Source organism: Theropithecus gelada, chromosome 5, assembly GCF_003255815.1.
Source record: "Theropithecus gelada isolate Dixy chromosome 5, Tgel_1.0, whole genome shotgun sequence".
Lineage (NCBI taxonomy): Eukaryota > Metazoa > Chordata > Mammalia > Primates > Cercopithecidae > Theropithecus > Theropithecus gelada.
This window is the reverse complement of record NC_037672.1, coordinates 53,076,983-53,104,574: the sequence shown is the minus strand read 5'-3', so window position 1 is coordinate 53,104,574 and position 27,592 is coordinate 53,076,983. Positions and strand designations below refer to the sequence as shown.

General features: G+C 38.4%; 1 protein-coding gene across 6 annotated transcripts in view; it reads right to left on the bottom strand.

Annotated features, from left to right (window-relative positions):
• Window positions 1–27,592, bottom strand: part of FAM13A (family with sequence similarity 13 member A) — a 329,503-nt gene that overhangs the window by 18,889 nt on the left and 283,022 nt on the right. For all 6 annotated transcript variants that reach the window (XM_025385808.1, XM_025385807.1, XM_025385809.1 and 3 more), the window contains 8 exons: window positions 22,022–22,098; window positions 21,588–21,630; window positions 13,083–13,230; window positions 4,806–5,019; window positions 4,141–4,279; window positions 3,340–3,421; window positions 2,333–2,553; window positions 1,641–1,724 (listed from right to left, as the gene is read on the bottom strand). In XM_025385808.1, coding sequence (XP_025241593.1) covers window positions 1,641–1,724; window positions 2,333–2,553; window positions 3,340–3,421; window positions 4,141–4,279; window positions 4,806–5,019; window positions 13,083–13,230; window positions 21,588–21,630; window positions 22,022–22,098 — 1,008 coding nt within the window. The remainder of the gene's footprint in view (window positions 1–1,640; window positions 1,725–2,332; window positions 2,554–3,339; window positions 3,422–4,140; window positions 4,280–4,805; window positions 5,020–13,082; window positions 13,231–21,587; window positions 21,631–22,021; window positions 22,099–27,592) is intronic.

Sequence of the window (27,592 nt, the reverse complement as noted above, 5' to 3'; positions counted from 1 at the left end):
TTGAAGCTGGGTCTGCCAATTCTATGTGTTTGACCCAGTCCAGACTGATTGAGGGAATCTGTTCCCAACTCAGAGCAACAAATACTACAGCACACAAAATACTCAACTGGTAGCAAGGTTAAGTCTATCTAGAACACAGCTGTGAGCTCCTAAGGGCCTTGGGCATGGAAGTCCTTAAAGGTGTCTATCAATGTCATAACCCAAATCCACAGAAGGAAAAGAGGAAATGTTAAAGAAGGAAAACACACCTTCTCCATGAGGCCTGCCATACGGCTACACAGAGATCTATACTTTAGGGTTCTGAGCCTATTGTGGAGAAGGAGCATCTCTCTGATAAAAGAAGTTCACTTCTTCCTCTACACATTTTGAACATTCCAGTGGAGAAGGAGAAAGTTTCACAGCGTATTTGAGCTCTAGAGCATTTACTATTTGGTTCAACGCCTTTAAAAAAATCCCACACAAAGCTTGGCTGAAGCATGAACATTATCCCAGAGTGTCAGTATTTTCCACTGCAGGGACAGGCCAGCAGAATAAATCATCATCAGTGCCAGCATTTTTTTTTTTTTTTTACATTTAAACATGATAAATTCAGAATGAAATGCCACCAAGGAGACATTCTACAGATAGTTATTGGACCCGTGTCATGTGTCAGGTCTGGTGCTAGACACTGAGGACTGGGGTCACCACTAGGGGAACAAAGCCCAGAATCCTTGCCCTCCCACACCTTAGAGTCTAGTGAATTACTCTGGAACCTTCTTTATTTAAAAGAGCATATTTTAGATGAAAAGACTATCATATAGTCATGGACAAGACTGAAAAAGAGATCTATACTTTTTGGCTATGTAAAAATAATCAGTGAACCTAAACTTCATGCTTCCTTATACCTGCTTTTAAGAATTTGTTTTGTTAGGTCTCTAACAACATTATGAACAAAAGGTTATTAAGAATGACTGACAAGAAGGGTGTGTGATGAAAAGTTCTTCAAGGAAGAGAGCAGAAGCCTATCGTGCTACCGCTTCCCCCACAGCTAACAACAAACATTCCAGCAGTGCTTGCTGAACAGCAAGCCACCGCAAATGCTTCCGTGATTAGGAAAAGGCAAAGCCATATTTTGGATTCCTCACACTTCTAGTTCTGAATGGCAGCTGGAACTTCTTTACAGACAAACACTAGTTGCACTGCATTGCAGAGAGATTGAATTTTAAGGTAGATCATTCTAGTTTAACACTTTTCATTTTATGGATGAGGAAGCCTACAGTCAGTGACAGCTTATTGGGGGAGACCTAGGGACAGGGAAGTCTTCAAACTCCAGGGGTCTTTACGCCCTATACTCTGCCCCCCCAACCCCTGGTCCCTCCACCATTCCTTCCTTTAAAGCAGTACATTAATGACTAAATTTTACTTGCAAACAAATTTTTCATTGGAACCTAATTAAGTTCAACATCTACTAGATAGAACTTTCTTATTGGCTAAGCCTTCAGAAAGCTTAGTTATGGTGTAAATATATAGTAACCTCCTTTATCCTAAAAGTAAAGAAAGCAGACACTAGGGAACCCCCTTTTGTAAAATACTGAACATAGAAAATCCATTTCTAAAGCCAGATAATTGACCCCAATCAGAAAATTTACTACATCACATACCGGCCGTCCATGAATGCTTTCATAATATAACAGAGCTTTCTGCAGAGCCACTTTCTCATTAGCAATCTGGTCTTTGGTCATATCCTGTATAAACATAGGGATAGAGAATTGAAAGAGTGGAAAATGTTTGTGAACATTCCAACTTCTTTACTTAAACACATTCCTAAAGCAAGGCTAAAAAGATTCCTCATATAACAGCTCTCCCTAGCTCTATCCAAAGTTCATTTAGTAATGGGCTATTCCTGAGCTCTTGGGAGAAATGTGACCAGCACAGCGGAATCATCAGCCACTTGGATCTCCCACATGGCAGTAAAGGTACTGTGAACACTGAGGTAAGCAGGGCTGTGAGGCACATGGGGCTTAGCTTAATGGCCCAAGCAATGACGACAGTTATATGTTACACAGTCCCAAAGGTTTGTCTCTAATCCTTCTACCTCAGAGAGTCACAAAACCAGCTATTAACCTAAACAAGTTCATTCTGTAACCTATACAATAGAGTTTTGTTTTCAGTCTGTAGTCAAAAACCAAAGCACCCACAGTTAACGCACTCTGCAGTGGTTTCATCAGCTTCTCTAGACACTTAACAGCCTGGAAGGCTTAACAAGGCATCACCTTCCTACTGGGATTCGCATGGCATGCCCTGTGTCCCTACCACATTGACTGGGGCTTAAGACTTCACAGAATCATCGCACCTTAATGTCCTCAGGACGGCTGCTTTCCGCTCGCTTCTCCTGGAGCTTCCTCTGAATAGATTCCAACGTGGCTTCAACACTGGGCTTTATTGCTTTATCTACCAGCTCTTGCTTCTTCTCATCTTCTTTCTCAAGCTGGGAACCAAAACTCTTGGGAAGTGTGTTGCTTCGCTGCCGCATCCTGGGAGTTAGGTCCTCTTCAGATATCTTTAGTTTTGACTCTAGTTGAGAAGATTTCGGGGTAGAGATATGAGATTTGATGTCTACCCAACACAAATTATTTTTCTGTAGTGTCAATAACTTATTCTGTCTTTTTTCAGAGAGTATCTAGTTACAGTATCAGTAGAAATCCCTGAATTATTATGTAAAACCTGAGCTAATGGTAACATCTTCTTTGATTACATGGAATGTTTTCCTAACACTAATTGCTGAGAAAGCTTTAGCCGCATCTGCCTGTATGATGTTCTCAGAATGTGGCATCCTTGGTCCTTCAGTGGTTAAAAGGTATTTACTAATCTAATGCCCAACCACTGGCCAACCTTTTCTGTATGACTTACATACTTTATTCTGAAATTAGGTTCCTTTGTATTCTATTCAGTTGTTTATATGACCGTGTCTCTGAAAAGATGGGAATCTCTTTGAGGGATGGGGGCCAAACGCTTTGCAGATTCATCTCTGTCTACTTGTTTGCTTCTACCACCACAGCAAATGGAGACTTGGATTAAACAGGTGCTTGAGAGATGTTGACTTGAAACCATCATCCTTTCTATTAGTGATCTAGGGAAATGAAGAAATGCTGCAGGATTCGCCTCTTAGCTGATCTGGTCTCCCTATGACTGAGACCATGCAAAGACCTGGGGCAGTGGTCACTCTGAATAGCTGAGAGTGCTGGGAAGCATCTTTAAGGACCCTGGAATGCCTTAGCAGTGGCAGTCAGTGGGAGAGGAGGTGAGAGACTCTGCACCTGGCTTGTTGTACAGAAGCCACAGCTCCAGAACTTTACCCACCTTTAAGTTGTCTCCGGAATTTGGCAAGGTCATTTGTCCATTTCAGAACCTCTGCATTGGCTGCCTTGTCACTGTGGGAAGGCTGAGAAAAGGAAGTCTAGAGTAAATGCTTGGGAACTGGAGCAGGGAAAAGAAGAAGTGTTTGATGATCATTTTTGTTTTAAATAGGAAGGAAAAATTGAGCCCCATCAGAATAAGAAATTAAACACAAATGTAATTCCATTATCCTTTCCATTTGGTTATTTTGATGCTTTCAAAAAATTCCTCAGAGGCAAAATGCATCTTTATGATCAGGGACTTCTGTGAGGTCCATGACCCCCTTGCCATTATTTGTAGGGTTCAACCTGTAAGGCAAACAGTGTAGAAAACAGAGGGGTATATGATGTTTTGCTCAGCAACCATCATGAAAATGCCTGTTTGCCACTCTTGTGGGAAATCCTGAGTACAGAGCTGACAGCAGAACGAGCTCAGTGCTAACGAGATTTCAGAAGATAATATTGAATTAAATTTTAGTCAAACGACTTCATTCAACAATTTCTCCAGCTCCTGCTTACTGATTAATTTATAAAATGTAGATTTAAACTTTCATTTTTTTTTTGGTAAGAATGCACTTGTGCAAGAAAAATGCTGACACATAATGATTGGGGTTTATCAGGGTGTACTATCCAGGGTTTACTGCCTTTTTGTTGTAAGATTCCCTAGAAGTCTCCCTTAACCTTTCGTTGTTTCTTTGAGTTGTTGAAACACTGGCATGTCCAGGGAAAGGGGGAGGTGAAAAGAACAGTGTGAGGGGACACTTACTCTGTACTTCTTCTCTTCTTCAAATCTATCTTCAAACTTCCGGATCTTCTTTTTAAGGCTCTGAATCCTTCGTGTGAGCTGGGCAGGCGTCAGGTCCTCTTGCTCATCATCGTAGGACCCCAGAGAGGAGCTTCGCCGCCTGGGAAGAGTACAACTTGGGTCAGTTTCCCCAGGAGCAGTCACTGCTTGGCGAGAGGGGCCCTGGGGAAGTGCGACACCATGTGGCGTGTGGTGGTGGGGTGGGGTGGGGTGGCAGCGTGAAGACCAAACAGCCTCTCTCCTCTTGAATAAAAGACACTTGACTGATCCATTGGAGCGCGGTATGTCCCACCTATTAAGTATACTTCTAAGCTTTTCTAGCTCACATTTATAATTAGCAAAGTAGGACTGAAGTCGACCTTTCCTGTGGGCCTAAAAGAGCTGAATTGGAGAGTGCTTTGGAAAGGAGGTGCTAAGAAAATTCAGTATGTGATGTTGCAGTTGGGCCACAGCTCAAATGGGAAACTGCAACACGGCCTGTGTCCTAGGATGGAGAATTTCACATATGTTGCTCCATAGGCTCACGACTTAATTAAAAAAACATTATTCGCTATCAGTGCCATTCCTATCTTTTCTGATGTTGTGGGGATGACGCATTTACCTATCGGCAACACAGAGAAACATACCTCATGAAAGAATGGGAGTTTGGTGGGGAAGGAGGCACTTCCGTGTCATCCAGGTATTGTCTGCTCTGCCCATAAGCGTAGAACCGAGGAGAGAGCATGGGGTCGCTGTCTTCGTCCAGCAGCTGACGGATCAGGCGCCCAGCCTGCGGCGAGAGGCGGGCTTCATCAGAGTCACTGTTCTCCCGCTGCCAGGAGGAGAAAGCAGGGATAGGCTCTGGAAAATAAGGGCAGTAAGAGGTCAGGACCGTTCCTGAAAGAGGGCAGGGTTGTTCTTTAAAACACAAGTGTTTCCCAGGCTTCCCAGATGCTTTAGGAAGCTGCCCATTGAATCATTTCTCATTTTACAGCTAAGGTCTAGACTAAGGACACTGTGCCCCAACTGAAATCACTAACGTGTCTGACAGCCATCATCTATCTACCTCTCATTTCCATTCCCACTGGCTTTCCAAAGAGAATTTGCTAGGGCTACCCTGGGGAGGAGCCTTGAAGGGGGAAGCCCAGTCGATCAGTGACAAAACTCTTCCACCTGATGGCATCATTGAACAGAAAATGTGCACGCCTGCAATCCCAGCACTTTGGGAGGTCAAGGCAGGCGGATCACCTGAGGTCAGGAGCTTGAGACCAGCCTGGCCAACATGGTGAAACCCCATCTCTACTAAAAATACAAAATTTAGCTGGGCCTGGTGGCGGATGTGTGTAATCCCAGCTACTCGGGAGGCTGAGGCACGAGAATCGCTTGAAGCCAGGAGGCAGAGTTTGCAGTGAGCAGAGATAGTGCCACTGCACTCCAGCCTGGGTGACAGAGTGAGGCTCTGTCTCAAAAAAAAAAAAAAAGAAAAAAAAAAAAAAAGAAAATGTGTTGATGGGGGAGATATTTGGCATCACAGCTGTACAGCCTTCACTAAACAACTGGGGAGTCAAGCTAAGGAACCACATCAATCTTGAGAGAGCCTATGTATTTAGGAGTTTATAACTTCCCTTGAGGTCATCCAGTAAGCTGTTTTGTGTGCTTCTGCTTAAGTGTGTTGGGATTAGCACATTTAAGATGCATGCTTTGCGCTCGAAACTTCAGAAGCTGCTCAAGACTCCAGTTAGAGTGAGATGCATACATAAATTAGCCAACAGAGGAAAAACGAACACCTTATAAAGGACAAATCTGTACAAATCAGTTTAGATAATCTGTTAAAAAAAATAACATGCTCAGCACAGAATCTTGATCTGTCATTTAGGGAGGGAAGAAGGCAATTGTTTATTTCTATTTACTGTAAGACACCTCAATAGACTCCTTTCCTCATTTAAAAAAACCCATCTAAAAGATTTAAAAAATAGATGTCGATGATATAAGGTATTTCATTTGTAATGTTTGCATTATAAAATGAGTTATGCTTTAAATTTACTTGTGGATTACTGTGATTTACACAAGGCTAGAATTTGGCCATGATCTTCAATTCTGGGATTCCTAGACTTTGAATCATGCAACAGTTGCTCCTCTACCTATCATACTATAAAATGTACAAAACTATCTTGAATAAGTGCTTATTCAGGCTTCTATTTAAAAATAGATAATCCTAGAATGTTACAGCTGGGTGTGACTTCATACCTCAACTAATTTTGTGATTTCTCAATCCTGGCCGCACATTGAAGTCACACAGGGAAATATAAATGACTACCAGAAAGCAGGCTTCTCACACCATCCAAGTCAACAACATTTAGGTGAGGGTCCAGATATTTGCCCGTCACACACACACAAGTTTAAAAGCTGTCCAGGTGACGCTCATGTGCAGCCAGGTTTGAGAACGATTGATCCGACCCGGCAGATGACAGATAAGGAAACTGAAACCCTAAGAGGTGGGTCTAGAAGCTAAGTCTCCTGACTTCCAGATCCATGCTACAACTTAGAATGTGCCAAGTGCTTCCATAAGAGTGGCAGCTTTGAGATTTTTGTAGATCCCACATAATAGGGAGGATAAGCATATTAATTAAAAAAATTACTTTATATGGAATGAGGTCCACAGGTTCTCGAAATTTAAAGAGAGCTAGGTTATCTGGAAACGCAGACAAAAATACAAACATTCTGAGAAATGAAAGCAGTGTGAAAGACAGATTCGTATCTATTGAGGCTCAAAAAGTGGCAGAGGACATGCTAGTAGATGTGCTTGGCGAAAGCTGGAGACGAACAGGAGGTGTGTCATCATTTGTGCTAACATTATCGGTCTGCTCCTTCTAACTGGTAGGACTTGGGCACAAGCAGCTCAAACTGCCAACATAAAAGAATAGAAAATGGACTGAGAGGCGAAGTAACGAAGGGGGAGTGGAAAGCAACCCCTAGAAAAAATAAAACATGTCAGCTGCAGAAAATGGAGCTATTAAACTGACCAGCTTGCATCTTCTCTGTCATGATATTTCATGAGACCGCGTAATTTTCTGCAAGGACTTTCCCCGGGAGAGGGAAAGGGTTAAGATGGCTCGAACAGTAATGCAGCAGGCAATAAGCTCACTGCAGAGTGGCAAAGCAGCAAAGCCTTCCTGGGGACAGAGGGCTTTGGCAAAGCAAAGTCTGATGTTGATATTGGCATTTGAGTGCTGGTTAGTTTGACATTTCTATTCATAAAAACTTAGTTTAAAAGGTGTTACCTTACATCCTGAAGCCCTTTAATGTGTTAGAATCTAGCAGAATATTTCCTTAAAAATGTTACAACTCTTCTTTAAGTTTTCAACTAGGTGGTCTCTGTGTATACAAATATTTACTTACAAGTGTGTGTGATAAGATAAACTGTGATCTTGAATTCACTATAAAATGCTAATCATGGAACTGAATAATCATTATTTGATGCTTTGTGGCTAATGGCAGGGCCATCCATCAGTTTTCTTGTTTGTTAACACAGCTTTATTTTGTGGCTTTATTCTTGATCAATTGCTTCACTGACAGGGAGATCAAATGTGTCCTTTTCCTAGTGTCTCCCGTGGTATACAGGAAATACACAGCTGCAGTAATTCTAGCTTATCAGTGACATTTTCTCCTAAAGCATATAGTTAGGGTGAATGAATTCACTTATTTTAAAATGAGAAATGTAAAACTATATGAAATTTCGACTTTAATAAAAAGGTATGCATGTAGAACAGAAGTGAAAGGTTTCTCATCTATGCAACACAAAATGCTTACATGATTTTCCCCTTTTTCTCTCTTTTCTGTTATTCGATCGTCTTATAGTTTAAGGCTTCTATTCAAAAGAGTTATAAAATGACATGTAATACACAGTTCACTATAACTAAGGAATCAGTAAAACTGTTCCCCATTTTAGTTTGAAATGATCTAAAAGCACAAGGCTCACATTTTGATAGTTGGCACTCAACTAGAACAACAACAAAGAACTAAATAAGGTAGTGTGGTAGGTAATAGGTTTAATTTCACCGCCTGCCTAGAGAGCTGGATTTGAGAATGTATTCACTTACCACTCCCAGTTGCTACTTTGGGCAATATTTTATATTTTAACTAGCAATGCTAGAGCAAGGAAAGAGACAGGGATGTTGCAAGAAAATTATTCAAAGGGAAAAACAGGAGGCATGTGAGGCTTCACACTGGACTGTCTTGCTAAAGCACCACATAAAATAAATGCATTTTCATATCTAGACCAAAGGTCCTTGTATACAGTTAGTTTTGCTTCTAGTCATGTGTCTCGTCACAGTGAACTCTGGACATAAGTATGACATGCCTCTCTATTAAAAATTAATCCACCCAGGTCAGTTGACATCGCAGCAGGTCTGAAATAACAGAGATAAAAGCTGCATGCTTGCTACTGAAGTAATAAAAAAGACTAGGCCCTGGGAGACTTCCAGTTCAGACACCATAGTACACATAGATATAACGGAAATTTTCTGTAGAAAGAGGGACATATCTCTGAGTAATGCTATCGTGGTCACTGGGACATAGCTACTCTCTGCTTGGCTGGCTGGATCCACTTACTATACAAAAGAAAACCGGCTATTGAGATGATTTATTTCTCAGAAATCTGCACAGAATTAAGGGGGCTGATGTTTTCCACATTTCCTTTCCAACTGTATTATTTAGAGCCATTACTCCTTGGCAAGATGTAACCATCTTTCTGCTCAGCTGAGTTAGGAGGTACTTGGATATCCCAGACATAGAAAGATATAAGCCTCATGGTGGAGGCTCTTTCCTGAAAGAATTTTATAACATTTTTAGTGTTCCAAAATTTAGAACAATGTTAGTCCTATTAAATTGTTCAATTAGTCTTGTAAACTATCAGAGTTAGGAAGAACTAGAGTAGTCAGCTTTATCAATCACAAATTTAATCCTTACATTTCATATAACTGCTTTGTCCCTGTTTGCAAAGTTAACAAGCAAGCCCTTAGTAGCTCCATTTAAATCATTAATAAATGTGTGGAACAGGATAGGGCTGAGGACTTTTTACCTAATGAGAATACCCCCGTGTGAGTTGACTTGGATCCACTTATGTGCACATTTAAGAACAGTTGTTTCATCAGTTACTAATTCACTACCCCACCTGTCTTCTCTCCTGCTTCTCTGACAGTCAGGCTATCATTAAGGCCCTGTCAGAGGCCCAGCTGAAGTCTTTTCAAATGCACCATTTCCCTAATCTAGAGTCTAGTATTAATAATATCAAAGAAAGAAAGGAGGTTGGTGTGACATGGTTAATCCTTAGTAAATCTGTAGAGGACCTAGTAATACTGATTCCTCTTGTGTTCAGAGTCATCCATGGCCATTTGGTAAACTGCGCTCTGGTTTCAAAGAAGGCAAACTTAGGCTGTCTTTTCCTGAAGCTATACTTGGAAAGATTTATGGAAGATAAAACTAACACTCACATAATACCTACTAAGTGCCCATACTGTACTGCGCACTTAGCATATTTTAGCTCATTTAATCCTTGCATTACTTATTAAATAGATACTACTGTATCGACTATTCATTATTACCTACTGTTACCACCCTATTTAAAGATGGGAAAATTAAGGTGAAAACCAAGGCAGGTTTACTAACTTGTCGTAAAGCTGATAAGCAGCAGAGCCAGGATTTGAACCCAGGGAATCTGGCTTGTAACTACTTTGATCTGTTGCCTGTAAGGATATAAAACTGACATTGTTTAGAAAGAGGCATCAGGTGGAAGTTGAGGAGACTTTGTTACTCTGAATCATCAGTTTGCTTCTTTTGGCCTCAGCATTCTTATCTGTATAACAGGAAGGTTCAAGCGGAAGGTCTTTTGAGATCTCTTGCTTTTCTATGATACTTTTAGCGAATTTCCTTTCCAAAGTTACTTTCAACAAGCAGTACGTTTTAGATATATGAAGTATCTTATGCCCTTTTAAAAATACCACCCAGCTCCCCAGTTTTTGAAATGGGGAATTGTTATGTTGCCCAGGCTGGTTTTGAACTCCCAGGCTGAAGTGATCCTCCTGCTTCAGCCCCTTAGGTAGTAGGGACTCCAGGCGCAGACCACCATGCCCGGCTTAAAATGCCCCTTTAAATTTAATTTCATCAGGACATATTGAATAGAGTAGCTGACTGCTTAAACCCCAGTACTTACACAAGGAGTATCCTCAAATCAACATAATCGACTGCTTGGGAACATTCTAATTATGCAACTCTGAAGAGCTTTAAATAACACAGAATAGTATATTAAATTTGTATATTCATTTAACTCTGGTGAAAGGAAATCCTAGTAATAACAGTCATGTGGATAAAGCAAATAATAAAACAGCTATGTATATTTAAAAAGGATAAAGTACGCCTAGTATTTGCCAATAAGCATGACCAGACTCGGATCCTACGTTCACTTTGTGGGGGTTCCATTCTACATGTCCTATGGAATCTATTTATTAGTTTCATTTCCCTTTTTGTTTCCTTGATGTTGAGTCCCAGAAGCCAATGAACATCATTTTCGTGTGGAGGGGCAGTACTTAGTGAATAGCCTGCTGGTGCTCGCCTCTGCAGGAAGTATTGCTTCACCTGATATTCTGCGATTCCACACGAATGTGAGAGTATGAGCTATGGTATGGGGATGGGAAGGAGCAAACAAACAAAAGAGGGGATGGTGGCTTGAAGACTGGTGATGGGGGCTTGCGGGTGGATACTGGTTCAGGTGGTTTTTGCTAATTACGACTTTCGTTTGCATATTTTGTTGCACTGGCTTCACATTCACAAATTCGTGCAAAGTTTATTCCTTACTGGAAAGACACCATTTTCTTATTTTAGCTATAAAAACGGTGATATTTTAGTGATCAGACTTATTGCTCTCATTTTATGCAAAAATTCCTTTACTTTTATTATACTTATAGCTATATTAATGCTAAAGTTACAATAAGTACATAAGCTTAAAAAAAAAGGTCACTGAAAGCAGTAACCAAATGATCAGAATGGCCTTAGTGTGAATTCATGTAGATTTTAAAGATATGTACGTTCAATAACAAATGCGGTAATTGGCAAAACAAAAACAAAAAAGTTAAAGCAAGTTATCTCAAAAACTACTTGGAATACACAATCCACTTTCCCAAGCCTATCAAAATGCAATGTATTTTTTTCCAATAACTTAAAAAAAAATCCATCTAGATTTCTAAAATAAAATGTTGGTTCCTTCAATTATAATCTGAAGGAAAATTCTTTATGTTAATAGCTTTAAGGAAACTATAAACTGGCGTGCGGTCACTCTGAAGAGTATTCTCAGCTTTATATTAGCATTTCCGTGGCTGGGAGAGACGATACATTTATGACTAACCAAGATAAAAATAACAAACTGAGTCCATTTTAGGAGAAAGAAAAAATATGGCTAATTTGAATTCTAACCAAAAATCCTAGTTTTTATCTAGAGCTTTAGTGTAGACCATATCACTAAGACTTGTGCAAATATAACATTTATTTTTTTGGTTACTACATTTTTCTTTTATTTGGGTAACAGTGACTACTATGGGACTTTTTTTGGGGGAGGTGGGGGCAAAGGTTGTTTTTAACGTATGAATTAAAAACTAACGTGATTTTTTCACAGTACTCAAAAATGAAAGAACATAAAGGTACTCAGGAATATATAACTGAAACTACAAATTAAACAACCCTGCGTTTTGCTGCTCAGTGAATGCCTTTTGAGCTGAAAATGTCTGACAAAATCTCAAATCCACTGCCTAATTATATAAAAAGAACTAGAACAGGTTTCTTAGATTGCAAGGACAGAACTAGAGTAAAAAATAGTTTGTTTTCACTGAAGCCCTGGATGCCAGAAATGGAGTTTACTCTTTCTCACCTGGTGGTCTTTTCAGCTTTCCTCCTGATCCTTCATCTAACATCATTAACATAACTTCTTGGATTAAAAAAGAGGGGGAAGTGGGTAGGGAGAGAAGACAAGGAGATCCACGTGCTGAAACGGGACTGATTTTTCACAGCTAAGACCCCCGGTAAGTCATTGTGTTAAGTCATGCTGCTGTATTGGAATCAGGTGCACAATTTTTCCCTCCTTGCAGCCGTCACGCACATACTGTATAGAGGTAGATTGGCATTTATTTTGGATCCACATTGGTATGTGTTTGGATGCAGACACATGGATAATGAAAGAACAAGCAGCTAGATAAAACTGCTGCAATATCCTCCCAGAAACACAATTTTGACAAGGCTACTCTCTTCTTTGCAAGTACATTTCTAACGTTTTCACCAAAGTCTCTAGAAAATCTGAAACACTCACTGTATTACAGGCTTTCAGTAAGATGCATGTATTCAGTGTTCTTTTTGATAAGCAAATTCCTTAAATTTGCTAACCTGAAAAAAAAAAATCTATCCATAAAAACAAACATAGAAACAAAGCAAACCAAAACGTCGTTCTTGAAAAATGGGAAGGAGATTTCATGAAAGAGGCAGGCGGCTGGCATGCAGCAGGGGAAGATCGCGCCACAGAAGGTAGAAATCCTAAGAGCACACCGGTTCCCTATTACTCGGCTTGGTACTATGAGGGGGAAAAGACACGCACATATCAGCGCCCCTGGTGAGTCACAAAGAAAAATAAAAGGCCTGCAAGGTGACACTATGATGAAGGGCAAGCGTATTTTCTTTCTTAGATTGCAGCCGCCCTCAGCAACATTTACCCTGAGGTATTCCTATGCCAGGTCAAGGATTTTCAGTCATTTAGAAATGCAGTTACTTCTGCATGCATAGCTCTCTCTTTCACCCACACTCTCACACAGTTACATGCCTCTCATTTGTGCTTATTTATATATGCTTTAATGATGGCAAATCATCCAAGTATCAGACAACCCTACCTTCCCAGTTCTTTTCATCACACAATGCGGTCAGGTCCAACTGGGGCACTTCGGAGACAAAGCTCTCCTGCTGGTCACCGGCATCTTGATTCCTCTGCTGTTTAGTGTCAGATAGGCTAGGATGCTCCTGGATCTTCATTGTGGGGCTCTGCAATAACAGCACAATGTCCCCAAATATCTACTGTTCGCCCAAACCCAAAAACGTCTGCAGCAATTCCACTCCTTCAGGATAAAACCTTCCAAGCCACAGCTGCTAATGCATCCAGCACAGAAATAAAAATCATGGCTGGATGCCCCCCGGATCCTAGCTGGCCACTTGCATGCAGAAAGCAACTGTCCATCTGTGCTCCTTTAACTTTCCCCAGGCTGCTCTTCCTGATAACTGCAGGCAGCTGACAGTCTTGGTGATTACTGATTGGGGCCAGGAATGAGGGAAAGGAGTTTGGTGTTTTCTTAAAGGAGTATGGCTCTCCTGACTGTAAACAACAACAACGAAAACCGGGCTACTGCTGTTGCTAAGGCTGTAGTAGCAACATGGTGTCTTTCGCAGGTGGACTTCTTTGCCCCTTAGGTAAACAGTCCTGTGAGCCAGGAACAGAGACTGTGTACGTGAAAGCTCCCCTGCCAGCCCTGGCTGCTTAGATCAATTAAGCGGGGCTAGCTGCACATTCCCAGATTTCCTGTGGTTGTTTTCTCGCTGAGTACTGGGAGAACAGACTATTTATGGAGGAGCTCTGGGTATTAAAGCATTGTTTGCGCAAATTCAAACAGCACCGGGGTTTGGTGTCTCATCTCAGCTAGCAGTAAAGAATACGGACTCTGGAAATGAGCCAAAATTACATAGGGAGCAATTTTTTTTTTTTTTTTTAAGTAAAAAGTCAAGAGCTGGCAAGTCAGTGATGCATAATTCATGTCTTACAAATACGCAACTGTCACTTGTTTTCCTACTATTCATCTACTCTGAATATTAAATACTTGGCTACACTTGCTTACACCAGGCTAGGACATCTGAGGGAATGGAGAAATCCTCCCCAAAAGGCTGATATTCACATCAATCATTTTATGTTTAAACAAATTGCACTGAAATTAATTTTTTTTAAACGTTGTTCTCTGGGTCATTCGTAAATTCAACCACTGTCAGTCTTCCCTGTCTCATACAATTATAAACAAAAGTGTTTATGAAACAGTTTGCTCACAAATGTATTCCTTAAGTAGTACAGATGGGTACAAAAGATCTTCTTTTGGAGTAACTACAAATGTACTTTGGCAAATATACTATAATTAAATGAAAAAACTAAAAACATCTGGAAATCAAAAGTGATTTCATTAATGTATGAGAAACGTTCCTATGCTTAAAGCACTACTTAAGACTTGCAGCTACTTTTAATAGCTATCCAACCCACTTTGAAATCATCAGGGAATAGCCAGGGCTTTCTACTATTATATTTCCCTGAAATGATGCATGGAGACATATTTTCTTCACATTTGGGATAAAATGAAATACCATCATCCAGGTCCTGATGAGCCACTAAAGTCTTATAGAAATGCCAAGTAAATCTGGAGATTTAAGATACTTTAAAAATGCAGTTTGTTTACTGGGGAAAAAGCCAGATTAGGCATTTATGTCACAAAAAGTATTTTTCGCTGAAGCTAAAGCCTAAGTGGACCAGGGTTAAATGCCCAAATCTAGTTCTCAGCTTTTTAAGTTACAAAGCCACTCAGTCACCAATTGTGTGTGTGCCTGGGTTGTGGGGGAGCAGGGGTGCAGGCGGGGGAAAGCAAAAGAGAGTGAGAATATGCATATAGCAAATAAGCATTTTCTCAAAAAGATTTAAAATGCTCATTACCTTTACAGGCATCAAAAAAAGAATACTAGAAATACGATTTCATTTTTCAAGTATGGCATTTCCTTCACGAGGAATATACATCAAGTCATTTATGTCATCATGCCATGGAAAGGACAAGGGTTTTGCTTACAGGCAGACCTGGGTTTGAAGTGTGGCTCTGACATTTACTAGCCTGGTGCCCTGGCTGAGTTGCTTCCCTTTTCTGAGCCTCCATTACCTAACCTTTAAAATGATATAAGTGATACCAACTTTGCAAAGTTCTTTCGAAGATCTGTCAGAAGGTATGAAGGGCCTCTAGCATGATGTCTGGGGCAGGAGAGACACAAATGAAAGCCATCATTCTTTCTCTACTACTATCTGACATCATATGAAGACAAATGAATAAAACACCGGCACGCCTCAGAATTGCTAGAGAGAGGAATTGGAGACAAGGCAAATACATTTGCAATTTGAGGGGAGGCATACTGCAACAAAGGATGGAAGACAATGTCAAATGCATTATGAAAACATTTTAGTGAAAAGAGCCACTAGCGTATCCATCATGAATCAGCAACAGAAATTTTGATTTGGGGGCAGATAGGTGTGGGCTGGAGGGGTGAGGGAGGACGGCACATCACACAGAAGGAAGGAGGAATACCAAGTGCAGATGCAGGCATGAGAGCGTGGCATGCTTGGCTACAGCAAGAGAAGAGTTTCAGGGTGACCAGCGCTTAGAACAAGAAGGGGGAATGGCAGATAACAGGGGTGTCAGCTAAGTAGATGCTGGACTGTGAAAGGCCTTATATACCGGGCTAAATATTATATACTTATATATTCAAAAAATATTATTTCATAATAGGGCTGCCTATTATGTCTTTAGAGATACAAAGACAAAACTTATTCAAAAGAAATGATTTTTCAGTACCTACTATTTGCTAGATGTTTTTTTCACGCACTGGTGAAACTATGGTGGACACACAAAATCTCTGTCATAATGAGTCTTACAGAGAAGACAGTTAACAAAAAACTGTTAGGGTTCTGGAGAAAAATAAAGGAATATAACAAATAAAAGAAAAATAAAGTAAGAGGGATGTTGGTGGTAGTGGTGGAGGCCTCTGTTTTATATTGAGTGGTCAGGGATGGTCTCTGTGATAAAGTGACAGGAGGTGAGAAAGTGGGTCATTTGTGGAAAGAGCATTCCAGGAAGAAAGAAGCCAAGTGCAAAGGCTCTGGGGCACGGTCAGTTTTTCTGTGTTTCAGGAATAGTACAGAGGTCACTGTTTCTGGAATCCAGGAAAGGATGGCCAGAGCCATTGTATACAGAGGGTGAGGATGTGTCATATATAATGAGGCATTAGGTAATTCACATCATAGACCTATGTCAACTTACATGAGCTTCTATACTTCCTGGCTGATTTGTGGTACAGCAGTGGAGAGATCCCTCCTCCACAAACCTCCACCAGCTGGCATAGCCCTGGACACCCTAAGCACAGCACACTCCAACTGCATGTGGAAACGCACGTACAGACTGGCCCTGTCCTGCTGTGCTCCCATCAATCCCTGAGGTTGCTTTCTTACTTGCCCAAGTCCCAACTTTTGGCCCTGCTGGTCTATGATGTGACAGGGTTGTCTTGCCTGGGGTTGCAGACTGCTGATGGTTTTTTGTGCATGTGGGTGCCAGGGAGCCTATCCTATGTCCTATGGCCCATGGTGAAGTTCTTCAGGCTCCGTAAACACTAGCATAAAAACCGCCCTGCCTTCAAATGTTAGCGCAGTCTGGGTGAAGCATCTTGCCCAGGTGCACCACCCTCTCTAACAGGGCTCTTCACATAGTATTGCAAATATTATCTATTTCTCCTACTAGATCATTAAGGTTAAAACGTCAAAGGCATTCTCAAATATAAAAATATTTTTGGTTTACACTTTTGTTGTTTACATGTCTAATATCTTCTGTTAAATCACAAAGTAAGTAAATTAATTTCACAATTTTCAACTCCAAGATCCTTGTACTGTGATGTCATATGCTAAACATCGTCAAAAATGCTGCACTATATGAAAACACACCAAATATTTGTGTATTGAAACAAATCGAGTGTTTGGCTTTTAGGTGAGACAACATAGTGTGGCATATTAGGATGGGTTTTAGAGGCAGAGACTCATGTTTAGACACCAGCTTTACTAGCTGCAAGACTTTCAGTGAGTAAACGTCTTTGAACTTTAGCTTTTTTTTTTTTTTTCCTCAAATACAGGAACAAGACTTTGTAAGGTTTGTGAGGATTAAAATGAAAAGTGTGTATAAAACAGCCTATAGGAACTATAAACAATGTTATTTCCATTTATACCCTACCTTCCTTTCCCATTCATTCATTCATACATTTGGCAAGTGTTTACTGAACACATGCTATGTCCCTGGCACTGGAATTTAGTAGCAAGCAAGATAAGGAATTTAGTGCAAGAGAGAGACACTGAACATACAAGTGCCAAGTATCATGTGTGTTATAAAAGAAACGTAGGATGCTAGGGGGCAAATATAAAGAGAGCTCATCTCTCCTGGGGCCTCAGGTAACATTTCACATTCAGGTCAAGGAGCCATTAATTATGAAGCTATCAGTCTAATCTTTGCCAAGACTTATCCCTGTCCAGCTGGACCTACCTTTTTCTATCCTCAGACTTTATTTGATCCTGTTCTTTCTCTGGCTTCAAATAGTTGGCGAATTTTTGTTTTATTCCTTCTATTGCCCTGCACAGGATATAGTTAAGTGGTCTAATAGTTTATCAGAGCCAGGAATGACAATATCAGAAAATATGCCATATAATGCAGTTTGCATAGGAAGAAAAGACAGTATTAACAGAAGAACTACACAGAACCACAAACATTTTTTGTTTGGCCTGACAATAAAGGAAAAGTGGACATAAATTTTCAAAATCCATGTGAACTCCAAAGCTTCATTAGGCTTTGGCTATTGGATTGATTTGGAAGCGAATGTGAAGTAAATAGAGCTTGTTAATTTTTCTGGTTATAATATTAAAACAAAGTCCTAAAGCTTCCATGAAAACAGTGAAGTCAAAATAACAGTCATCCATTTCATAAATACTTTTCAGAAATTCACTTTTTCAGGGCAAATAAGAGCCTGCACTTAAGATCTTGTGATAACTAATATTAATTCTCAGTCTTGATTGAAAAGCCTTGTCTTCTCTCCTTCTCTCTTTTTCTTTTCCTTTTTGTTTTGAAGCAGGATAAGAAACATGGAACTAGTCTTTTTTTTAAAATTATGAATGTCTTGTTTGTTATCAAAGGTATGCTTCTAAGCTCTCTTAAGCAGTAGGCTTAGAAAGCATAAAGAATGTAAAAATATTTTGAAAGAACTTAACACTTCACTAACCTTGTAATTCTGACATAAAATGATCTCTCCCAGATAACGTAATTCCCTCACATGTAGTTAATAATTCTTACTTGTTTTGACTTCTCAACAGAGATTCATTGTAAGGTTTTAGTTTTAATATTCTGGATTTTATAGAGAAGAATAAAATATTTTCATCATAGAAAACAGGGATTAAATTGAAGCGTAAAGTATAAATTCCCTTGGAAACAGAACTCTGAAAATCGGTAATTTCAGGGATATCTTTTAGAATCTAGAAAATGCTAGTTTTAAGGATTACCTATCTTCTGGATACTTGTAGTTTGTTAAAAGAGTTTAAAAATACACAGAAGAACAAAGACTGTAGATTTTGCATGCCCAGGGAGCAGTGTGCTAGGCTCTTCCTCATGTTATCTCATTTCATATTGCCCAGATAAGATATTTTATTAAAATATCAGCCTTTCTGAACCTACCTGAAGAAATTGTACTTTAATTTTGGACATTTCAAAGTGACTCCTGACTTTTTTTCTCATTGGCAGTGTGTCACTAAACAAATTTTAATCCAAACCACATAAGGAACTCTTATGAAATAGAAATGGGTAACTATTATTGATCAATGCCCATCTGAGATCTCAGAACTTCTGAGATTAGTTGCATAATTAAAATAAATTAAAAAGATATGAAATAAAGGGATAAGCCCATATTCACTTTCAACACATACCTTCAAACAAAACACATTTAAGGCTGCAAACTGATTATTTAAGAACTGGGGTCACAGTTGTAACTTCATTTGCCTTCGAGCCGCAGATCTAAGAGAAGCCTCTCTCTGCCTGTCTCTAAAGAGCATTTCTGAGGCTGAAAACAAGTGTTCCTCATTCTAATGGAAACAGTAGTCCCCCGCAAAAAATCACCTTTCCGCAAGAGCTGTCATTTGCTATGTTATCTTATATGAATCTGAGATTTTACAAGGAGAATTTTAAATCACAATACTAATAAGGACGAAGTCTATCTTAATAGAAAACAAAATTAGAAATATTACAATATATATTCTGTAAAATCTGACATCTCAATCTTATGCAATGAGACCTGAAACAAAATAAATACTGGTTAAACAGAACTCTAGGAGGAGTAACCAAAGTATAGACTTATTTTTCATCACTGAAAATGAAAGGTTATTGATGTTTTTACTAGAAAACCAGATTAAATATTGGGTGGTGTAAGTTTTAGGAAGTACTACATATATTAAAAAATAGTAAATAACAGCACACTGAAACAAAGAAAAAACCCCTACAAAATGGAAAACAGTTCTTTTCACTGTCTTTCATGGATAATAACACAATAAATTTCGTTCAGTGAAAGAAGCACATGCTTTCACAAGTAGAAATCATCCCAATCTTGTGTAGTGATGTCTTATTTTTCTCCTTTGGTGCAGCTGTGATAGAAAGGTGACATGGAGAGCTTAGTCTAGATTTTAGTTCACCACCTAATTTTATCTCCTAACCAAAACCATCATGATGACAATGATTATTATTAGTGAATGCCTAAGCAGTGCCAGCAGTGGCACTGGGCACTGATTGGTGGCTGCACATGGATAACACACATAAGAAGAGGACTTGGCACATGGAAGAAGGATGTGAGATTGTTTCCCCATGATTCATCCACTGTCCTGGGAGCTGTCCACCAAAGACCAAGGCAGACTGAGTTCAGTTTAGTTTGCCATTTAGTTTGTGTGCTACTTGGAATTTATGAGTTAATGCTATGAAGTCCATTCACAAAAGTTACTTTTATTCCCTTTTACCTCATAAAAGATAACAGGCACAAAAGGAAAGAACTGAGAAGACCTCTCCAGGAGACTGGCAAAGCAATTTTCTTTAAAATCATGTTAGATGGGAGATGAGTAGGTGCTTGCTGTGAGTGGAGAAAGATGGCAGTGAAAGGATAAAACCATAAAAAACAAAACACAACATGACACTAACATGGGGGAAACATGATCTTTAAAAAGATGCCTAGAGATAAGAAAAGAATGTCAGCTTGTTGCCTGGGTCCCAAGGAAGGAAGCATAAATGAGTTGGAAATAGATGAAAAAAGTGGCTCAGAAGCTGTGGGGTCAGAAAGAGGAAGCATTCCCCTCCTATTATCTGGCTAAATTATCTAGTGAAGAAGTATATATATGACAAGAGTTGAATACAGTAGATATGAGCATTAGCGTGTGTTCAGGGAGTGGGGATTAATTTCTAGGATTTTTATGCACTTTTTAAAAATTATTATTATACTTTAAGTTCTAGGGTACATGTGCATAACGTGCAGGTTTGTTACATATGTATACTTGTGCCATATTGGTGTCATGCACATTTTTTAATGATAATACAATTTTCTAAGAGGGTCTGTAGCTTTCTGATTTTTAAGCTGTAAAACTCCATGGGGGAATAGACTGTGGCTGTCATTAAATCACAGCTCCTAGCACAGTACCTGTACCTAGTAGGATTTAATATATGTTGTTGATTAAATCCATCAGTGAATTCGGTCAGTGCCCAACAGAGATTAAGAATTATTGCGTTAGAGGGAATGTTCTCTTTATATCGACAGTCAGAATTTAAGAGTGGGTTAAGAAAAACTTTACTTCTTGAAAAGCAAAACTGATAAGATTGAAGGTGGAGTTGGAAGTATCTGGAGGTAGTAGATTGCATACACATACATGAAATAAAAATGATGCTCGGCACACTGAATGGGAGCTGGAGTTGGGAGAAAGGGAAACCAAATACTTGGGTCAGCATGGTGATGCCAGGAGGACAAGTGGGAGGCCAGGGAAGTAAATAAAACTTGAAGATACAGATGACATAAGGGAGGTGAGAGACTTTTTTCTCCAATGTCTATTTAAAATGAGAGACAAAACTCAGCAAACAAATTGGATTGAGTAACTCAAAGTGAATTTATTTAATTTGAAGATTCATGACCTAATCCTTGTGACTAAGACTCACTACTTACATATTTCAATCACTTAAAAAATGCATCAAATTGTGGAAAATAAAACCAGTAGCTTTGACTTTTTGTTTTGTTTTACTTTATAGAAAATCTAAAGAGAAATTCTTGTGCTATTAAAGTTTATCATCATAAGCAAAACAAAATAATTCACAAAGGAAAATAATGGAGTTCTTATGATTTCTCAAGGAATCTTTAAGTTTGGTATTTGCCTTTCTAATCAATCACAGTCATATTACTTAGCTCATTGTCCCTTACTGACAGACTAATATTTCAGAGGGACACTGAAGAGTGTATGAACAGCCCCATCACAGTTTTACTCTTGCTTGTTAGTTACTCACCTCGCAATGCTGAGTGTGTCCACCATCTTTTTCACCTCCTTTCCTATAAATAACAGCAACAACAACAAAATCATAAAATATCTACTTGTTTTATAACAATGTTTTTCATCCATTGATATTATAATTTTATTTTAAGAGTATGTTGAGTAGCTCTAAGCCTAATACTTACAAAATTCAAAAACAAAACACAAAACGAAAAATTAATCAAAACAAAACAAACTGGAAACACAAATAAACATGACTATAGTTATTTGCCTTCAATAGCACTGTGATAGATTTTCCATTCTAAGCATTTTCCTTGCTATAAAATATTGCTGGTAAATATATAGTCCTTTAAATCCATTCTTTTTAGTTCTTATAATTCACATTGCATTACATGAAAATAACCTTTTCCTGCCCTTGGAAAGAATATTAGGAGATAATTCTAAAATTACCTTTCATCGGACATCCGTTCAAAACCATCAGGTCTGGTTCTCTCATGAGATTCAGTGGAATTTAGACTTTCCATATTCTGTAACAGAACCATTATTGGTTGTCCAACAGGAATGGTAAGAAATATGCAATGCAGACCCTCCTTTCTTTAAAATAGAAAAATCACATAATATGTGTATATAAACTAATTCTAGTCCTCATATTTTTATCTTTGTTTAAACTAGTAAAATTATGACAGTTTATTATATCCTACTTTCATAGAATTGTCTATTGAACTTTATCATCCTTTTAACAAAGATATGTGACAGCATCACAGAAATGGCCATTGTGCCCTATAATGTCTCTCTTAGGTATTATCCACTTTGGACAGCTAAATAGCAAAACCCAGATTGTTACAGAATCAGGGTGGGTCAGACTTAGAATTGAGGAATCTGACCTCGAATCTCATCAGAAACTGATGTAACATTTTCTCTCTCTCTCTCTCTCTCTATATATATATGTTTAAGAATGTATATATATATATGCATACACACATTTATATATATTCAGTGTATATTGATAAAATTGAAGGTGGAGTATACACATATATGTATATATACATACATATATGCACACACACATACATACTTAGTGTGTACTGCTAATATTATCTAGAGTAACATGTAGCTTATACATAAGCTGTAAAATATCTATAAACAGAAATGAAAATTTAAGAACCTTTCTACAATATTTAATGTTAATCTTTATATTAGCCAAGATGGAAAAAGACAGAAAACCTAATTTGAATAGTATGCATTTTCAGCTGACCAGGTAGGGTTACTGCTTACCAGGAGGCATATATGTAAGATTTTTTTGACTGCCTCTGTGAATATGGCCAATGCTTTCTAAATATCATTCAGGTGACTGGAACAGAATAAGTAAGCCATTTCCTTGAAGGGAGATTACACATAAGCAAACAGAATATCTGAATTCAGCAAACTCAAAAACAAAGCTGCCTTGGAAATTTGGACCTGAATTTTGTTAACTCAGATTTATATCTGCATTAAAAGGATATTAAGCATAATCCACTCATCCTGTGTCATCAAAGTAAATTATGCATATATGAAAGTAACATATGTTCATCTACATATCAATAACATTCCATTATAATAAAACCCTTTACTAAGTAAATCTAATTAAGGTTCACAATAATCCCATGAAGTTGGCATTTACAACGATCTCCACAAAATAAACACATAATTAGAATAGAAAACTAATCTTTGGCTTGGTAGATAGCTGAATTATTTTCCATTTATGTTGGTTTGGCCAATCTGCCTGGAATTCTCAGTTTGACACCCTGGGCTCCATTAAAGAATAGAAACAAAGAGAGATATCATAACATAATAGTTATGACGGTGACTCTGAATCAGAATACTTGGGTTAGAATTCCAGTTCCACCATTTGCCAATTGTATGACCCTACTTCAGCCTTAATTTCCTCATCTGGAAAATGAAGATGGCAACAATAGTTAACATAGGGTGGTCATGAGGATTAAATAAAGTGATACATAAAGTACTAGAATAATGATTGGCGCGGTGACTCACACCTGTAATCCCAGCACTTTGGGAGGCTGAGGCGGGCAGATCACGAGGTCAAGAGATTGAGACCATCCTGACCAACAAAGTGAAACCCCATCTCTACTAAAAATACAAAAATTTGCTGGGTGTGGTGGCACGTGCCTGCAGTCCCAGCTACTTGGGAGGCTGAGGCAGGAGAACTGCTTGAACCTGGGAGGCGGAGGTTGCAGTGAGCCGAGATTGCGCCACTGCACTCCAGACTAGCAACACTGAGAGACTCCGTCTCAAAAAAAAAAAAAAAATAGAATAATGCCTGGTACGTTTAATGAATACTGTTAATAATATAATTAATGAATTGTTGATGTTATTGTTTCTGAACCAAGAAAAACATTTTATTGTTATTTGTTATAATATCTCCAAGATGTTTGTTATAATGTCTCCAAGGAAAATATTTTACTGTTATTTGTTCACAGTCAAGACACTCTCCGAAGAACAGGAAATACAGTGTTTGTGTCTGCCATTAGAATACTAGAATACTGAGCATCAATTTACACACTTAGATAATTTTAGAATGGATCTGAGAAATTAAAAATTACAACATTCAATTTTATTCATACCTCTAAAGTTTGAGTTAGAAGAGGCCTTTATAAAATGGCTCCCATTAAATCAAGAATAATTGCTCTTATTACCTGAATGTGACTTTCCTGATGAAGAGGGATGTATCTATGACAAAGAATCTTTGTTCTCATTGGTAATCTTCAATAGATTATCAGAATCTTTTGTGTAAGATCTAGTGCAATAGTATTAGGTTTTCCTAAAGCTCTGAAACATGAATTCCAAAGGAAAGCACAACCCTCTATCTTCAGTTCATTTCACAGCAGCGCCAATGAAATGATACATTCATAATTACATGTAAATGACTATTTCCAAAGAACTAATCATTTTCAGATCAAGGCTAAGAAATATTCAGATCCTTCCTGTAGGAGATAGCTTAAAAGAAAAAAATAAAATAAAAAAGAAATATTCAGAAAGAATAAGAGTGAACAGAAAATAAAACATAATAGCATTATATAAATTTAGAGATATTTCAGTTAGAAGATGTTAGAAGGTTAGAAGATGGCTTTTTTCTTTTTTTTTTTTCCTAAACAGAGGAACCAAAATATAACTGAAACAGGCGTTAGGAACTACAGAATAAAGTCAGTTAGGTCACACAATAGACAGCTTTGCAAAAAGCAGTTGTGAGATGTGAGAAAGCTTAGCTGACCTCCAGGTTAAAACAAGTATTAACTTCTTCAACTCCATCCCTACCACTTTTTACATGTTTTATCCATAAGTTTAAGAACTCTCCAACGACTTGAGGTTTTGTAGATGTAATTCACAAAGGCTGATTTCCAATATTGTTCAATATTCTTCTCTAAGGCTTTTTAGTAATTCTAATTGTCATGTTATTTCTGTACACATTTGAGCCTGCTGAATATTCATTGTCTGGTTTCACTAAAACAGCATGCAGGTACACAGTGTTCCTTTTCTAAGGTAGCTGGGATGCACCTATACCTTTTGGAAATGGAAAATCTGAAGAATGTTACAACCGGGAAAGCATTTTTTTTTTTTTTTTTTTTTCAGAATCAAACTAACAAGGGTAGTAAACATCTATGAGTACAGTAACAAAACTATGTATTTCCATGGGCACAATACATTTTGTAGATTCTAATTTGTATTCTTTGTTTTGGGGTTAGGGAGGAATGATTAAGATAAAGAAATAGATCAGTAATCTCTCTACTTCACTAAGATGAGGGAAGGGAAAAGTGTAATGTACAGGTCAAAATAATGCTGAAATGCAGAATGCTTTTGAGAAGTAGACCTTCAGATGTGCTCCAGGTGCTAATAGTACTTGTCTTACAAGAAAATATTGAGTCATTGTCTTTTGAAGGTTTTAAACTGTTTTATGTCCCAAACATATCTCTACCAGGTGTGGTAAAAGAGTAGTCCATTAATGTTTTTATTGATTAGATGTTGAAGTAACAGAATATTGTGGAAGTGTTTTATTATATTAACTTTTATTTTAATTCCTCTTCTAAATTTGGGATCTTTTAAAGGTAATAGGTAATTTTTAAAAAGCAGGAAAGAACAGATTGTGACTTTAGGTCTAATTTAATAAAGTTGCTTCTTGTGTTGCGATTTTTTTCAACCAGATAAAGCCTAGTTTATAATCCATAAAATTCTGACTCATATAAGTCCTATCAATGACTTTCAAAACACAGAATCACTGTGGCATAATTTATTTTGATAATTTTGGGGTGTCAGAGGAACTAAATTTTAAAAACCATTCTCCTTAATTATAAAGATAACCTCAAGTCTAAAAGAGCAAAAGCCTTGATAAAAGTTCATTTTAGACTGTGGAATTTATTTTCGATTATTTTTCTTTCTCCCTCTCTGTGTTGGTGTTGAAAGCTAGGCTCAAAACCTGTTTGACCACTGACTGAAGCACTTAAAAACACTTGGAACAAAAACAAATTCATCTTCTAAAACTGTAAAATGCTGACAAAGCTTTAATAGAGGACACACACAAAAATGCCTCTCTCAATATACAAACAGCTCAATCTGAAGGCTACAGGAATGCTGTTAGTCAAAACAGGTTCATTATTCTAACCTTGAGCTCTAAGAGAAGGAGAATATTTGATAGTCTCGTTAAGAAAGGATTAATGGCATATTTGAATTCCTTTTTGTACCCTTTTGTACATTTTATGTTTTATTGCTTAAAATTTTATAAGCTCATCCATATTAAAAAAGAACTACTGGTATCATAAAGGATGCCTATGAAGAGTTTACCAGTTGTCCACCCAAACCCATGCTACGCTTCTTCCACCGTCATAAAGTAGATGCCCAGCAACAATACATTTCCCAGTCTCTCTTGTGATCAGGTACAACCATGTGACTGACTGCTCTCCAATGGGATGTGAGAAGTGATATGTGTGGCTTCCAGATCAGCCAATACAATGCTTCACCAGGTACAGACGCTCTTCAACTTACCATGGAGGTTATATCCCAATAAACCCATGGTAATTAGAAAATATCATAAGCCAAAAATGCTTTTAGTACACCTAACCTACTGAATGGCATACCTTAGCCTAGCCTAAACATGGTCAGAACACTTAAATTAGCTTACAATTGGGCAAAATCACCTAACAGAAAGCCCATTTTATAACAAAAGTGTTGAATATCTCATGTAAGTATAGAATACTATACTTACTGAAAGTAAAAATCCAGATGGTTGCATGGATACTCGAAGTACGGCTTCTACTGAATATGTATAGCCTTCTTTCCTTACTCAATAGTACAAAGTGGAAAGGAATCCTAGATGTGTGCATAAACATGAAGAGGCTGATACAAGTTAGAAGAGTATTCACTTTTCATAGATGAAATGTGGGCTGTGGTTAGAACACAAAGATAGACCTTTGGTGTTATGCAAAGGAGGCAGTGGGGGAAAGTTGTTGGAGTTCTTGATGAGATGGTCTTTAGATCAAAGTGATCTATGATCACACCACTCCACTTGTCCATCAGGTTCCATCCCCTATCCCCCATCAAGAACACTGCTCCTGCAATGGATCTCTCTTGCATCGTCATCTCCGCCTCTCCATTGGCTTGTCTTATACAAATATTCTGTAACATCACTGCCTTCTAAAAACTGTCTTCAGCTTGTATTCTCTCCAACTGCTACCTCGTTTTTCTTCCCCCCTGTAAGGCAAAACGTGTTCAAAGACTTTCCATACTTGTAGTATCCAACTCATTTCCTCTTAGGCTTTCTTGAATCCACTTAATCAGGCTCTTCCTGCCTCTTCCCACCGACAGAGCTCCCATCAAGGTAGCTGTGGGTTAGCTAGATATATGTGAAATTATCACTCACTCCCTATTCCAATTTCTTTCTTCTGATTTTCTCTGGACCTAAATCTAATGAGGCTCTTGCCTTCATGTTGCACTGGAGATTGGCGGCAGCTCCTTCTTAGTCCCTTGTGGTGC